This window comes from Bos grunniens, chromosome 9 (genome assembly GCF_055505025.1).
Source record: "Bos grunniens cultivar Pamir isolate PY7600 chromosome 9, Bosgru_T2T1.0, whole genome shotgun sequence".
Classification (NCBI taxonomy): domain Eukaryota; kingdom Metazoa; phylum Chordata; class Mammalia; order Artiodactyla; family Bovidae; genus Bos; species Bos grunniens.
Genome location: NC_141173.1, coordinates 47,441,372 through 47,458,550, shown reverse-complemented (window position 1 = coordinate 47,458,550; position 17,179 = coordinate 47,441,372). Strand labels below are relative to the sequence as shown.

General features: G+C 34.0%; 1 protein-coding gene and 1 long non-coding RNA gene across 17 annotated transcripts in view; one reads left to right on the top strand and one right to left on the bottom strand.

The window, feature by feature from the left end:
• The window catches only part of LOC147365929 (uncharacterized), a 137,198-nt gene that overhangs the window by 39,539 nt on the left and 80,480 nt on the right, over positions 1–17,179 (top strand). Inside the window, exon 3 of one of the 12 annotated variants that reach the window (XR_015133058.1) lies at positions 13,448–14,292. The exons of the other annotated variants lie outside the window; for them this stretch is intronic. This is a non-coding gene — a long non-coding RNA (uncharacterized LOC147365929). Of the gene's footprint in view, positions 1–13,447; positions 14,293–17,179 lie in introns of those variants that run through there. 12 annotated transcript variants of the gene reach the window in all.
• Positions 2,137–17,179, bottom strand: part of LOC147365924 (uncharacterized) — an 851,918-nt gene continuing 836,875 nt past the window's right edge. For 4 of the 5 annotated variants that reach the window (XM_086317574.1, XM_086317570.1, XM_086317573.1 and 1 more), the window contains one exon: positions 2,137–3,377. In XM_086317574.1, coding sequence (XP_086173700.1) covers positions 3,279–3,377 — 99 coding nt within the window. In that variant the 3' untranslated portion in view covers positions 2,137–3,278. The remainder of the gene's footprint in view (positions 3,378–17,179) is intronic. The other variant, XM_086317575.1, reaches the window with a different exon arrangement.

The following is a 17,179-nucleotide window of genomic DNA, read 5'->3' as shown; positions in this document are numbered from 1 at the left end:
GCACTAGTTTGCATTCCCACCAACAGTGTAAGAGGGTTCCCTTTTCTCCACACCCTCTCCAGCATTTATTGCTTGTAGACTTTTGGATCGCAGCCATTCTGACTGGTGTGAAGTGGTACCTCGTAGTGGTTTTGATTTGCATTTCTCTGATAATGAGTGACGTTGAGCATCTTTTCATGTGTTTGTTAGCCATCTATATGTCTTCTTTGGAGAAATGTCTATTTAGTTATTTGGCCCATTTTTTGATTGGGTCATTTATTTTTCTGGAATTGAGCTGCAGGATTTGCTTGTATGTTTTTGAGATTAGTTGTTTTTCAGTTGCTTCATTTGCTATTATTTTCTCCCATTCTGAAGGTAGACAAAAGAGGTAGGGATGGAGCTCTGTCCCAGGAAGGGAGTCTTAAAAAGAGAAAGTTTCCAAACACCAGGAAACACTCTCACTGCCGAGTCTGTGGCGAGCCTTGCAAGCACAGAGGGCAACATAACAGGGAGGAAAAATAAATAATTAAAACCCACAGATTACGAGCCCAACGGTAACTCTCCCAATGAAGAAGCAGCGCAGATGCCTGCACCCACCACTAGCAAGCGGGTGCTGGGCAGGGAGGCACGGGCTGCATTGCTTAGAGTAAGGACCAGGCCTGAATGCCCCGAGGGCAATCTGAGCAATCTAACTTGGGCTAGCAAACCAGACTGCAGGATAGCTACCACGCAAAAAGTCCTAATCTAAGAAACCACCAGACCCGCACATAGAACAAAGGGCTGCACAGAACTAGCCAGCTGCAGACCGTCCCCCTCCTGTGACAGGCAGCCAGAGCCAGAAGGGGGCAATCGCAGCACCAGAGAGGCATTATCTACCAACCTGCAAGCAGGCTTCTTTGATAACTAAGACTTCTTGGGGTTCTGGACAGTCAACATCTGCCTGAGAAGGTGCACCGGTTGTACACCCAGAAAACCAAGCAGCAGGGACGGTGGAGGCGATAAGTCACAGCGACCACGCTCGCCAAACACCTCTTATTGCCTTTAGAACCCTCTCTATATCATTAACTTTTTCCATTTAAATTATGATATGTCTGCTTAGGTTCATCTTCTTTGGGACACTCTGTGCTTCTTCTACCTGGATATCCATTTCCTTCTTCAAATTTGGGATATTTGCAATTTTAATTTCTTGAAATATACTTTAAATCCCCTTCTCTCTTTCCTCTACTTCTGGAACCCCTATTATGGATAGGTTGGCATGCTTTCTGTGATAGATCTTATATGTTGCTTTCATTTTTTAAAATTTGTATTAATATTTTTGTCTACTGTTTGGGCGCCATCTTATTCTCTAACTTTCCAGTATCCAAAACTGTGAGAAACAAATCTCTATTGTTAAGCCACAAAGAACCTAGAACTGACTAGGACAGTTTCTTACATTATTGCTTAAGTTCCAAATATGGCTTTGAATGTCCTGACAAATAATGTAATGATTCAGTTATATGAATGATATTTTCTCTTACTGAAGAAAAGTTGCACCAGATGACATTAAACAGGTAAAGAAGACTTTATTCAGAACTATTGCATTAGAGAGAGAGCGAGAGAGAGAGTGAGCTCAACTCAGTTGAAACAAAAAGCAAGATGACTTTTAAGTATCAGGCTGAAGTAGTGGAAAGTCTGGTCAATGTGATTATACCATCTGCATTTGCTTAACTAGCACTGTATAAAGTTAGGTTCCTACCTTTACACAGAGACTTACAGATAGGGGTGCTATATTCTTCATGTCTTCAAAATTTGACATTTCAAGGGGATGATTTCCAGGTTTTTGAGAAGGATTTGCTTGGGTTATAAAACTGGCAAGAGACCCCCTTACATATCAAAGGGCAGAGAAACAATATGTAATTACAAGTATTCTAAACTAAGTGCTATAAGAAAATGGAGGTTAGGGCATAAACCCCTTAAGAAGAATCCTGTCTAAAGTTTAGTCAAGCTGAGGGGAACTTTAAGGCTATTTTGGTCACTGGAAACAATAGTAACATAATTATTCTTCCCGATGAGAAAAGTTTACACCAATGTCCATTTTTAAAAGAAACTTATGTGTATTTCAATGAAGAGTCAATGCCATTCAAGAAAAGGATATATTTATTTTTATGCCAAAATGTTATGTAAATAAGTCAAAAATTACCCTTTACCTTACATTAGTAAACTTGTACAGTCTTTAGTGGCAGAATAATGAACTTCCAAAAACAGAGTAAAAACTACTAAAATTAGTAAGAAACAAATGGACTGTCTTTTTGATTTAGTGAATCATTTATCCAAACAGAATAATACACTGCATCTTTTCATTGTATCTCAGTCTCTTATCTCTAACAAGGAAAGATATATCCAATTCCAAAGCCATTGTTTTCCTATCACTTCTTAAATGATTAGAGTCATATTACATTATAAATGAATTATATCTAGAAGTGTCTTAGGACTCTTAATAGGGCTTTCAAGCAATTTAAAAGTAAGTATTGTGGTCTATTACTCTAAATTAGTAGAGCACAGATAATTCATCAAGCAGTTTTGCATATGCAATTACTATGTGGTCTTCATGGTAGCATTTAAGGTGAACAGGGCATGTATAACTGTATCCATTTTATTATTACACAAGCAGGACTCAGAGAAATAAAAGATAAATGTGATTTGAGTGACTACCATATTTAAGCAGGCAGGATATGAAACAACAGAGTGCCTAAAACAAATACTGATGTAGGAAGAAAGGAGATAGATAACAAAATCTCTTCTATATGGTCAATAACACTCAACAACATACTTTTGTATCATTTTTTATTCTCACTTTTTAAAGAATATTTAAATCAAAAAAAGCTGAGGGCAGATTAGAGGTAATTGAATTTAGGCTGTATCTGTAAATCTCTTATATGTCTCAGAAATATTCTGAACTAAGTAAGTTGCCTTAGTCTACCATTGGCTATCTGAGGTAGGTGGAATATTTTATCAAATAATGTTAAAATGAAAGAATGGATATAAAATGATCATGTAACATACTAAGATCAGCAGTTATATTACTGAACCAAACTTGGATCCTCTTGCCACAAACAGTAAAGCCAATCTGTTGACACTGGATTGTAGTGAAGGAAAGCACAGCATTTCATGCAGGGTACCATGTAAGAAGAATTGGCAGCTTGTGCTCAAAACACCCAAACTCCCTAATGGCTTTCAGGAATGGGGTTTTAAAGGCAGTATGAAGGAGGGGGCTTTAGGGCATGTGATCAGCTTGTGGACAATTCTCCTATTGGTTGGCATCAAGGTGAAGTTCCAAGCATCTCCAATCTTCTGGCTTCAGTCAGACTTGGGTCTATGTGCTTGCAGTTAGTAGTTTTCATCTGTTGGGTGTCTATTTCCTGTTTAAAAACAACAACAAAACCCACCACCACAAACACACACACACACACACACACAACTTAGGAATGTCTGTTAGACTTTTATATTTTCCAGGGAACTGGGGATTTGATGAGCCTGTGTGGCTGGTTTATAGTCTAAATTGTTACCAGTTTCCTGGCCCAACAGGTATTGTTTCTACATCTTTACATTCTTTAATCATTGACTCTTGAGCCAATCTTTTGAGACTTGGGGGATACCTGGGAAACTAATCCAAAAGCCTTTCCCTTCAAAGGACAGCAATAAAGGTACTTGTATATAATTTTAATCCCCCCTTTTCTTTGATATTTCTCCATCTTGAGGGAAACAGTTTTGGGACAAGCAAGGGAGTAAAATTTTGGATAGAGAGGTTAGTTATAAGCTCAGCAGAGTCTCTATGTTTTAAAGTTATAAATAAAAACTGAGAATTTCTAATCAGAGGTGCTTAGGATGTTAATAACAAAGCTAGCAAAGAATTCAGGTCTTCTAGGATAAGTAAGAAGGCAGAGAAGGATCAGTGGCATTTCATGTGCTATAAATATAGATACAGACATGGGAAAAGTAAAAGTTTATTGGAGAAAATGAAAATAAGGGGTGGGCTGCATGTTTTATTTACGTGGATAATTGTGTTAGAATCAAGGATAAGCTTAATGAAGTAGGGAAGAAACAAACATATACCTATGTATAGACACATAATCTAGCAAGTGTCATAGTAATTAAACAACTAATTGGATTTACAGGTCAAGGAGGTAAAGAAAGTAAGGGCACTTGATAGAGAATAAGTATCTTAAGGAAGATAAAGAAAATACAGTAAGAGAGACTTCAATTTGAAGCTAACGAACTCAAGATTAAGTAAAGATTGAACTTTGATCAGAAATAAATGCCTTTGTCCCAGAGCCCAGACGAGTACCTGACAGTATTTTTTATTCCCACTTATTTTCATCAGTATGTTTTTAAAACTTTGCCTTACAAATTTATCTTTGTTAAATGTTTAGTTCCATGTTGAAGCTATGTATAATATTCAGAAAACAAAGAACCTCAACGATGACTTCTGAAATTCACCAACGTAAAAATAACAATACCCTCTAAAACTTAAGGCATATAATAAAGAATTCCTTCAAATTTAACACAGAATTAAAATAGGCAGTAAGTTAGAATTTGAAATAATGTTTCCTCTAAAACTGACCTTTGGGAGGTCTTTTGATTTTTGAATGACTCATTTACTTTTTGTTAACTTTTTATTTTTATACAATTTTGAAATAGATGAATTGCAAACCTACCACAGAGAGTTTGAGTTTATCTTTGCACATTAGCACCTTATAAAGGTTTCTCTCTCTTTTGGCTTGCATAGTTTACAACAAGAAATCTGCCATAATTCATATTTTTATTCCTCTGTGCAATGTCTTTAAGAGTTTCTCATTAAGAGTTTTTTTCCAGCAATTTCTTAGGTTTTTATTTCATTATTTATTTGTGCTCTGATAAATTTATTTTGTGGCTTAGGAGTTAACATATTTGGAAAATTCTTGGCCATGATTTCGTCAGTCCTATTTCTTTACGAATTATAATTAGGCATGTCAGCTATTGATAGTCTTGGATGCACTGTGTTTTTGTTTTTTGTTTTTTCTGTTCCTCTTTGAACTTTTAGATAATTTCTATTGACTTTGTTTCATTTGAGACATTTTCATTTCATTATCTGTAAGTTTCATCTCTGCTGAAATATGTGATCTTTTATATTTTTCATTAGAGTCTTTAGAATATTAAACATATTTAAGTTCCATGTCAGATTTAATAGGCCTAACAAATGTGTCATATCTGAGTCTTGTTCTGCTAACTGCTTTGTCTTTTGGGAGTGTGTCTCTTTCCTTTTGTGTGTCAGATTTTCTGCTGAAAGCCAAATATATTGAATAGAATGCCACTATTTTGGTATCCAGTTTTTAAGCCTGGGAATAGTAACATGTCTCCTTCTGCCATAATTTTAATATGAGGATTTGCATTATCTAGTGAGGAATTAAGCTGGGTTTGAGGACGGTTAATATGGTCGTGCTCAGTGCACTAGTTTTGTAATTCTTCAAGCAATATGTTGTGTCTTGATAAGGGCTAGTGTTGCAAAGGGATTTTGTCTGTTTTCTGGTCCCTTTGTTTCACCCTTGGTGTTAGGTATTTCCTCTGCACTACACCTCAGAGAGGATTTCTTCTCATTCTTGTATCCCTCCTCCTTAGCTCTCTCAATAATATTTTGTTGCTATTATGCAAATTTGTTAGTCTGAGGAGGGGGAACATTAAGAAGACCTTTTCTGTTGTTACTTATTTGGCAAAACCAATACAATATTGTAAAGTTTAAAAATAAAATAAAATTTAAAAAAAAAGAAAAAAAAAATAAAGTTAATCTTTGGAAGGTACCATATTCCTTGTCTCAAAAGTGTGGTTTCCTCAATGTTCCTGCCCCTCTCCCTGCCGTACTGCTAGGTCTAGCACATTGTCTGGCCTTTATCTTATGAAGAGTTATTGTCTGTTTCCTTCCACATGTGCTAATACATTTTTAACTAGGAAGAGTGACAGTGTTTTTTGTCATCCCCACTTTGGTGGCTTGGATGATAAAGAATCCACCTGCAATGTAGGAGACCCAGGTTTGATCCCTGAGTTGGAAAGATCCCCTGGAGAAGGGAATGGCTACCCAATCCAGTATTCTTGTCCGGAGAATCCCACCGACTGAGGAGCCTGGTGGACTGTAGTCCATAGGGTTACAAAGAATTGAACATGACTGAATCACTAGCACTATAGATAAAGACTTAGTTCACAAGTAAGAGAGGGAAGTATACCTGTGGAGTTTTAGGACAATCTCACTGTGGCTGCTTTCCCACTCCCATAAATCTATATAACACACTTAAACTTTCTCCAGTGTAATAGAAGCAACCCTCCAATCTCTGCAGCATCCTGGGTTTTATAAACTCTTGCAGGACACCATTGACCTCCACCAGTTCATCAATTGTGATTTCTGAATTCCTTTCACTGACATCTATTTGCATCTATCCCAGGGATCTCAGGTAAGGCTATGTTTGGTTCTCTCCTATTTAGACATACATTTCTCTTTAGGTTTTTCCCTAGTTGGTTGCCCTCCTTTCTGCTTCTGATTCAAGAAACCTCTTGTATTGTTTGCCCAGTTCTTGTCATTCATAAAAGGTGGAAAAACACAATTCACTACATCAGAGGACAGGGATAAGTAAAAGCATAAATAATCAAGGCAGATCTCTAGGCCTAAAGTATTTTACCAACTATTGAGGAATTTTAGCATACTTATAAAATACATATAAAGTTGAATATTTTATTAAACAATATTTTAAATAAAATTTCTTCAAGCAATAGAATTCTAGAAATATTTTATAAATTAAAATTTTAACAAGACTCATGAAATATAAAAGAAATATTCCTGGTCCAACAGAGAGGTGTGTCTGCTTTTTAATTGTACTTAAATTATTGATGAGTTATTATCAAAAAAGATACAAAATATTTGTTTTACCTTTAGACACTACACATGGAAATCTATAATGGATTTGTGTTTCCTTGTTTTCTCTTCAAATTTTTCAAGGAAAATATAATGAAAATGAAATCTCAGGAATTTGACCCTACAATAGTTATACAGCGCTACATGATTATTATAAATGGTAGTTGTATATAAATGCAAATGTCATTGTTTGTGTCAAAGCCTACAAGATTACACATCCTCTAAAGCACACTGGTTAATCTGAAATAGATTTTTTTTTTAATATAAATAGGGTTTTCATTTCTCATGATTATCCATAAAATGAAACTTTAATTGAATTGACTGACTATATGCCAAATGGTGTTTCATTAAAGGGAAAATTTAAAAAAAAGACAAACTACAATTGGACACAAAAGTTAGAATATGAAATACTGAAAGACAATATCACCTTTCTTAATTTTATAGTATTAAATAACTTGAGAACATATTTTTTTTGGCTCCCATTTGAATTTTTATATTTTTGGATTTGGATTTACAAACTCAAAACCCCATTAGACCAATTATCTTCGACCCAAACCACAGAGATAGTGCATTTCTATTCCTTACTCTCCTGCTATAGATTCTGTGAGAATAATGAATTAAGTTACTACATAATGTACCATAAAAATTAGTAAATTAAAATATAAGTGATAGGGAAAACAACTGCCTATAACTGTGGCTGACACAATTTAAAAAAAAGAATAAGAGTGTTATTTTAAATAATTTAATTAGATGATGGAAGGAAATGAAGAAGTTAGTGTCTAGTAGTTCTTATGTTTAGGGTGACAGTATGAAAAATAAATCTGAAAATTATCAATGACAAGTACTATAATACAGAAACTGAAATTTTACTTTTTACTGGCTGTTTCAAGATAGAAATATATAATAGAAAATTGCCACATATATTCAGATATGTATAAGTCCTATAATAATAAAAACAGAAGTAAATGTGGTCTTCTTGTGTTTTGAAAAAAAAAGTGTTAGTCACTCAGACCTGTCTGACTCTGAGACCCCATGGACTGTATGCCCACCAGCCTCCTCTGTCCATGGGATTCTCCAGAATACTGGAGTGGATAGCCATTCCCTTCTCCAGGGGATCTTTCTGACCCAGGAATCAAACCCTGCAGGCAAATTCTTCACCGTTTAGCAACCAAGGAAGCCTAATTTAACATAAACAGAAGTAAATGAGGTCTTCATGTGTTTTACTGCAATCAAAATCAGTAATATTCACGTGCCAGTCACTTTGACAGTATCGTCATAATTCTGTATTACCAGTCCCTATCCTGCCACTGAGGGATGGAGATTTAATGAGAGAAAGATATATGAATAAGCAAATTGAATAAATTATATAGGTGAGAGAGTACTTCTATGTGAATCATACAATAGGATATTTCAGAAATGAATGAAACATGAATCTGTTAAAGGAATATTGTTGTTGTTGTTCAGTCGCTCAGCTGTATCTGACTCTTTGCAACCCCATAGATTGCAGCACACCAGGCCTCCCTGTCCCTCACCATCTCCCGAAATTTGCCCAAGAAATGAAAGTTACTCCCAGGAAACTGCACATTAGTTCAAAAATTCTCGCTTAACATTTAGGTTTACAACAGCATGCAGTCACTAAAGAAGGCAGGCATTTAGCCAGAGTTTTCCAAACATTACCAGTGAATCAAAAAATGAATCAGAGTGGCATAGAGCAATTTGTCAAGGCCCCATCTTGACCCTACTCTAAGTGAGAAAGTTTCAGCTTTGGGCCCTCTGTAAAGATTTGTATATGTGGGTGTTTGCGTCCTAATCATATATACCACCATGCTTTCCATTTTGTGTGGGTTCCTGTGGGTAAATGAGTAAAAAGCGTTAAAGAAAGTTTATGTGTGCTCCCTCGCTATTGCATGTATCTGTTGTTTTTGTTTTGTTTTGTTTTTTGCATCAATCTCTCAAATTTAACTTCTTGAACAGCTTGCATCTAACAGGGAAGGAAATTTGTATTAAATCAGAGGTCAAGTTTTATCCAAAAGCTGACTTGTCCTGAATCTTGAAGTGTGAAATAGCTATTTATCCTCTGAGAGGAGGAGTTAGTAAATTTTTCTGGTCACAGTATGAAGTTTGTTAAAAATCAGAGATATCTATAACTTGCTATTTGCAATAACATGGATGGACTTGGAGGTTATTATGCTAAGTAAATTAAGTCAGATAAACACAAATGCTGTATATCATATGTGAAATTGAAAAAATACTACAAATTATTGAATATAACAAAAAGAAATAGACTCACAGATATAGAGACTATCTTATTTTTAAAATGTATCCCTCTTAGGTCACTTGAGTCTGAAATGCACAATCAAGTCATTTTATTATTCACCAAAGATATCTCTGATTCTCCCAGGTTGATGATATGTGATACTTTGTGCTTTATTATTCTGTATAAAAATTTTAAAGACAACTAGCTTAAGTGTAGTGATTTGTTGACACAGAATAGATATGTAACATGTGTACACCCATGGCAGATTCATGTTGATGTATGGCAAAACCAATACAATATTGTAAAGTAATTAGCCTCTAATTAAAATAAATAAATTTAAATTTAAAAAAATAAAAAAAGAGAGAAAAAAGAGAATAGATATGTTGTGAAGGGAAGGAAAAGTGTTTACTAGGAAACAAAAATAAACAACTTAACTCATCATCTAATATTTCTCCCAACATAGAAATTTCTTCTGTATGTCAAGAAGACAGTGTCCTTTTCAGGCCCAATTTCTTCCCTCAATGGTAAACCCTCTAGTCTGTGCATCCTCTCATCCTTTTTTATACAGTACATACTTATCAAGACTTCATCCAAGTGACCCCATACCTGCTTACCTATAACTTCCAACTACTGATCCTGTTCTTTGGAGACACACAAAATAAGTGTAACCTCCTCTGTAAAGCATTAAGGCACAGGGAAAATATATTTTATTTTGATGAATATTTTTGACCAAGTTCCAAATTACTTTCCTATCCATAAGAATTTGTTGTGTGCATAGTTCTACAAGTTATCATCCAGTGCTTTCCGAAGTAGTTATCTCTTTCTTTGTCTAAGGAGTTTTGGCATCTTTACCATTTACTATCCAACTTGTGTTTGTAATCACTAGTCTAATTTAGTTAACGGTTTAATTTTTTGGTATGCCTGTGAGATAAAAACACTACACAGACATTCATGTACACACATAGACCTATAGGTACACACATGGATGTACATATGTCTGTCTACCTGTCTATCGTACACACACACACAAATCAGAATATCTTTGCTAGAGTTTAACTTCTTGTAATGTCTCACTGTTTCAATCATCCTACAAGTGAACACTTCTCAAGCTACTCACAACTTTAGTCATCTTCTGCGAGAAAAGTTTGAATGGAAGATCTATTGTAAGGATGGACAAAGGAGCTGATAAGAAGGGAAAATTACCATAAATAAGGAATTTGTCAGGCCTCATTAGCTCTGTGTAATGAATAGATTTGTTCGTATATCTGCCTTGTCAAAATCCTTTTAGAATAAGGATAAAAATACTATTTTTTGATACTGCTGACTTTAATATAGATTTTCATCCTAATGAGCCAAAACCTGCTCACTATAATTTCTAACCACTGATTCTTTTCTTTGGAGATACACAACTTAGTAAATCTCTCTCTCCACCCCACCATTTGTCATAAAACTCTGTGATACAGTTAAACTCCATGATACAAAATATATATATATTGTTTATTTTGGAGAATATGTGGTTATATGAAGTAAGGACTCATAGATAATTCAATTCTTAAACTTCCTACTTGGGTAATACTTGATGAGTGAGACATGAAGTATGAAACAGTTTGGTGAAAGAAATCATGATTTCTGTTGAATATACTTTGATACCTGAATTCTGACCTCTGGTAGACATCAGATTGGAGATAGCAAGTAATCATTTGGCTATTCATGTTTTGAGCTTAGAGAAAAGGTTTTGGCTGAGAATATGAATTTGGAAGTCATCTACATAAAGACTGTATTTAAATCTTTGTAAAACGATGACATTCTTTAAAGAGTGGGCAAGAATAATTCCCAGGGCCAGTCCCTCAGAAACCCAAATTTCAGTCAGAACCAGTAAGGAAACTCAAAACATTTTAGTGAAACAAAAATCACTAGTAATGCCAAAAATATAAAATTCATCATTCCTGATCCAAACTCATCCAGCTACTCTTCATTCACAGTCTACCTTAATATTAGCTCTTTGATCTAGACAAAGTATATATTAAGTAGAATCTAGTCAGTCCTCCTGGGCCACGCTGACTGGCTTTTCAGTAAACATTTCTTTGAACTTGTAAAGAACATAAGGCTGTAACTGTGAGATAACCAGCCCAACAATCTCTGAACTAACTAGGAATCTTGAGAAGTAGGAAAGGGGTCTCAGTGGTATGTTACCTGCTCTGTTACTCCATGTGGCTTGTGAAAATCAGGTAACACATACTCCACTGAAATAAAATATGAAAAGCAGCTCATCTTCTATTAGAATATTTCATAATTTTCTGGCTCTTTCACAAGTACTGATTTCATGCTCGAAACTCATAGGTGATAGTTTACCATGAAACTAATTTAAGTCATTTAAATTAACCTGAAAGAGACTATGAACACTGGGTTGAAAAATTTGTCCTTGAGATATCAATATATGTTAGTGTTATCTGGAAACTTACATATTTATTATCCTCTGAAATTCTCCTTCTAATCTACTCCCCTTCTACAGCTATCCAATTTCTTGGATTTCCATAGTTTTATTTGCACAAGATCAAATTGTTTGAATAAATGTAGGCATTGAATTAATCAAAAAACAATGTTGTAAGTAATAATAAAATAGTAGCGTAGAGCTAAAATCCAAGCAACATAATACAACACTGTTAATAATGTATGATATAAGTAAAGTAGAAACTACAAACTCTACTTTGTTTAGAATACAACCTGGGATAGGCTTCAGTGCTATATAAATCAAGCTTGTCAAAAGTCAGAATATTGATTGTAAAATTGTTTTTCTAAACAAAACTTTGACATTGTAAAATTTGAACTATTTTATTTTAATAGCTGAAGTGGTTTATGATAAAATCTACCTTGTGAAAATGTGTTCTTCAACAAGCAGTAACCCATCAATATACCATTACAGACTACAAACAAAAGCTGAATGTCCTTATTTTGAGAGAAAATGTACTCAAACTGTTCAGTGTTTTTGTTACATTTGAATGCTTTTAAAATTCCACTTCCACATTAGGAGTACATAGTTTTGGTTCTAGCCAAGAGACAATATAATTATTAGCGAGTGCAGATTGATTTACCTCTGATTTTAGCTATTTATGTGGGAGAATAAAATGTTCAAACTCAGACAGCTTTATGTTCTCTTTACTAAGCAAGGGAAGGAGCAGGTAGAGGGAGAAAATGAATATGAAAACCTGCCATAAAGCAAGTTTAGGATGAGGAAAAAGATATGTTAATTATTATTGTAACTTGTGTATCCCAGCAACACCAACACTGGGTTTAAAATTAAGTAAAGCTATCATCTTATCCCATAGTTTTGCTGGCTTATTTTTCTACTTTTAAATTTCACGATCTCTAGCTTTCATTATCTCCTCCCCTATTATTCCCTGGAGAAAATACTTTTCAAAATAAAGAACTAAATCTATTCAGATAAGCAAAAAAACAGTGCTTTAAAAGTATTAAAGGAAATGTTTTTAGGCAAAAGTAAGAAAATAATTCCAAATAGAAGTACATTAAAACAAGAAAGAATAAAGAGCACCAGAGGAAGTAAATATCCAGGTAAACTGAAATTAATATTATTTTAAAGAATAACAAAATATGTTGTAATGTGTAAATATATGTGAAATTAGATGACAAGTGAGGAAAAAGGTGAGACAGTGGCAAAGATTTAAAGTGCAGCACAATTCAAAATGTGAGGTTGTAACAGAGGTCATAATTTAACACCCATGTTATGGATGCATAGTGTAATCTCTGATTTCAAACAGACTTAATAACAAGCTACTAATGGACAAATAGTGTAATAAAAATGCTTGATTAATCCCAAACTGGGAACAGAAGAAATTAATTATATATACATTTATTCATATAAAAATAATGCATACCTTAATAAGAATTCATCCAGCAATATAAGATGTAAAAATAAAGATCTAAACTCATCATGCTAAAACTGGATTCTTTGCTCATGATATATTTGGATAAAGAGGCTAGTGAATTCCAGTTCATTAAAAAACGCTTGCCCCTTGGAAGAAAATCTATGGCCAACCTAGACAGCATGTTAAAAAGCAGAGACATTACTTTGCCAACAAAGGTCCATCTAGTGAAAGCTACGGTTTTTCCAGTAGTCATGTATGGATATGAGAGTTGGACTATAAAGAAAGCTGAGTGCTGAAGAACTGATGCTTTTGATCTGTGGTGTTGGAAAAGACTCTTGAGAGTCCCTTGGACTGCAGGGAGATCCAAACAGTCAATCCTAAAGGAAATCAGTCCTGAATATTCATTTTAAGGACTGATGCTGAAGCTGAAATTCCAATACTTTGGCCACCTGATGCAAAGAAATGACTCATTGGAAAAGACCCTGATGCTGGGAAAGATTGAAGGCAGGAGGAGAAGGGGACGACAGAGGATGAGATGGTTGGATGGCATCACCGACTCAATGGACATGGATTTGAGTAAGCTCTGGAAGTTGGTGATGGAAGGGAAGCCTGGCGTGCTGCAGTCCATGAGGTCCCAAAGAGTCAGACACAACTGAGCAACTGAACTGAACTGAACTGTACCCAAGTAAAAACAGAAAAAGATGGTCTGTGTTTCCTTGTTTCTAAAGTTCCTTTACATGCTTCTAAAAATTGGTTAATGAAATTAAGCTGAGAGTCTTTTCAAATTAAATTCATTTTGCATTTTTACTATAATTTTATCAGTAATTTATTATATTTGATCTGAAGTGTATCATAACTAGCATATAAATATATAAAACCATACATCTCTAATGTACATAGTCATGCGTCAGAGAGAGAGAAAAAAAGGAAATTTTGAGTAGAAATTAAATTATGAAAATTTTATGAGCAGATAGAATGCCACATTTTCAATACAATGGATTTTCTAAACAATAGATTTTCTGAACTACCAAAACATATGAAATGATTAATTAAAACCAATTTTAACATGTACAGGTGAAGGTACACCTCTGGATTTTTAAATTGTTTTTCAAATATTAAAAAATAAACCAAAATAAAAATCAACTCAAGAACAATAACTTGCCATCCTTTTATTTTTTACAATGGAATAACTCATTTTCAAAATCCTCTTACTATCTCTGGAATGAAAGTGTAGTTTCAAGAAAAAAAAAAAAAACACAGAAAAAAAATAACTTGGAGAGTATAGAGCTACTAAAGATGACCAAGAGTGTATTTTAGAAAGTAGTTATATATATATATATATATATACATTTTTCTAGATACTCTTTTGTATACTTAGTGGGGCATGCCAGCTATCAATGCAGTTTTTGATTGTTTTCATGACATAATTAAAAGAATCAGAGAAGAATTGCAATCATAAATCATTAATATAAGATGGGAATCATACATTTATAGAAATAACTGGCTGTTATTGACATTCACATTTCCTGACTTATAGAAATATCTATTGTTTAACCATGGGTGTGCCACCCATAAATACCTCTTAGAGATCAATAACAATGAGTTAAAATACCTAGTTTAAATGGACAAAGAAAAAACTATGGAGACAATAAAAAGATCAGTGGTTGCCAGGAATAGGGAAGAGATGAACTGGTAGAGCACAGAGGACTTCTAGAGCAGCAAAAATACTCTATACAGTATTATAATAATGGATATGTGTAATCATACACTTGTCCAAATCCATAGAATGTACAGCACTATGAGTGAACCGTATTTAAACTATGGACCCTGATTATGATGCATCAATTTAAGTTCCTCAGTGGTTAAAAAAAAAAATGTGCCATTCTGGAGAGTGGCATTAACTGAAAAGTTGAATGTGTATGAGTGAGGGGTGTACGGGAAATCTATCTCCCTTTGAGCTTTGCTGTAAAACCTAAAGCTTCTCTAAAATAGAGCCATAAAAATGGATGAAGAGCATGAATGCTTCACAGAAGTGCAAATTTAAATTTGATCAAATTAATACATATGCGCATGCAAAACTGAAATAAGATATCCCTTCTAGCTTCTTAAACTAGGATATAATTTGTAAAAGCTGATAATATTCAACTTTTGAAAATAAATGAGAAAATTTCGTACATTAATAATGGAGGTACAGTTTAACTTTGTTCTTCCTTTGACATTTTCTGAATTCTGTTTTTACATGAATTCTGTTTCAGTATAAAATGTAGAATTGTGCTATAATTTCTAATGTGATCTTTTTTCTCTTTAAATGGGAATAAACTCATTTTACATTTAATTTACATTTACTTTATGATATGTGTTTATTCAGGTCCACCCCCATACTATTCTATGATATATTTCTGTTCTCATAATGTTTTTTATTTTCTTGTTTACATGTATATATTTTCTAATACTTAGCAAGACTTTTGAGTCCTGTAGTTACCTTTATAATTGTTACTTATATAAGCTTATTTTCTAGCTTTCTGTTTCTTTAAGGATCAAAACTATTAATTCTCTTTGAGAAAAAAAAAAAGGGAAAAGGAGAAAAAAGTGAGTTCCTCTTTCTCTCCTTTACATTCTTTTATTTCTGTAAAATAAGTATATACAATTATATTTCCTGTGCTTACCTTTATGCTGTTTATTATAGTTTTATACACAGAGAAATGCTAGCTTTATAGATAGGATAATCAGTCAGTCTTGTCTGCCTCTCTTCTTGTGTACCGTTTTCCCCTTCTATACCGTCTTTCTACATTATACAGTATGTAATTCTGATTTTTACACCTTTAAAAGATTACATATTAACATCCTATTTAATGGGGAGAGAACTGGAAGCATTTCCACTAAGATCAGGAACACGGTAGGGAAGTTCCTCCCCATTACTCTTTTTCAGCATTATACTGGAAGCCCTAGTTAATGCAACAAGGATACACATTGAGAAGGAAAATATAAGGATATACATTGAGGAAGAAAATATAAAAGTGGCTTTGTTCACAGATGCCATAATTGTATACACAGAAAACATTTAAGTATTGAAACACACACCTGAAACTAATAAGCAATTATACTGAGGTTGCTGGATATAGTTTCTTATACAAATCAAGTGCCCTCCCATATACTATCAATAAAAAAGTAAAATTAAAACACAAAACCATTTACATTTATACCTCCAAATTAAATACTTAGGTATAAATGAGGAAACTTACAAAACCCCTATTAAACAAAGACAGACTAAATAAATGGATAGATATTCCATGCTTATGGATAGGAAGACTTGATATTGTCACAATGTGAGAATTTCCCATCTTTATAAATTCAGTGCAATCACAATCAAAATCTCAATATGTTCATTTGTGTAAATTATCAAACTGATTCAAAAGTTTAGAGAGAGGCAAAAAAGCCAGAACAGTCAACACAACATTGAAGGAGAACAGTTAGTAGACTGACAATGACTTGCACTATAAAAAATGATAAAACTTTTGTCATATGATGTGTAATTGAAACATGTATTTATTAAAAAGCAAAATATTTCCCAGCTTAAAATATTATAGTGTTCTACTTCACATTGGAATATGAGTGCCCTCTCGAAGGACTTTTATATAAATAACATTATTATTATTATAGCATATGATCAATGAACATTTTATTTGAAAATTGAGCCCATATAGTTTTTTCTTTTTTTTTATTTTATTAATTTTTTAAATTTTATTTTATTTTTAAACTTTACATAATTGTATTAGTTTTGCCAAACATCAAAATGAATCCACCACAGGTATACATGTGTTCCCCATTCTGAACCCTCCTCCCTCCTCCCTCCCTATACCATCCCTCTGGGTCGTCCCAGTGCACCAGCCCCAAGCATCCAGCATCGTGCATCGAACCTGGACTGGCATCTCGTTTCATACATGATATTTTACATGTTTCAATGCCATTTTCCCAAATCTTCCCACCCTCTCCCTCTCCCACAGAGTCCATAAGACTGTTCTATACATCACTGTCTCTTTTGCTGTCTCGTACACAGGGTTATTGTTACCCTCTTTCTAAATTCCGTATATATGCGTTAGTATACTGTATTGGTGTTTTTCCTTCTGGCTTACTTCACTCTGT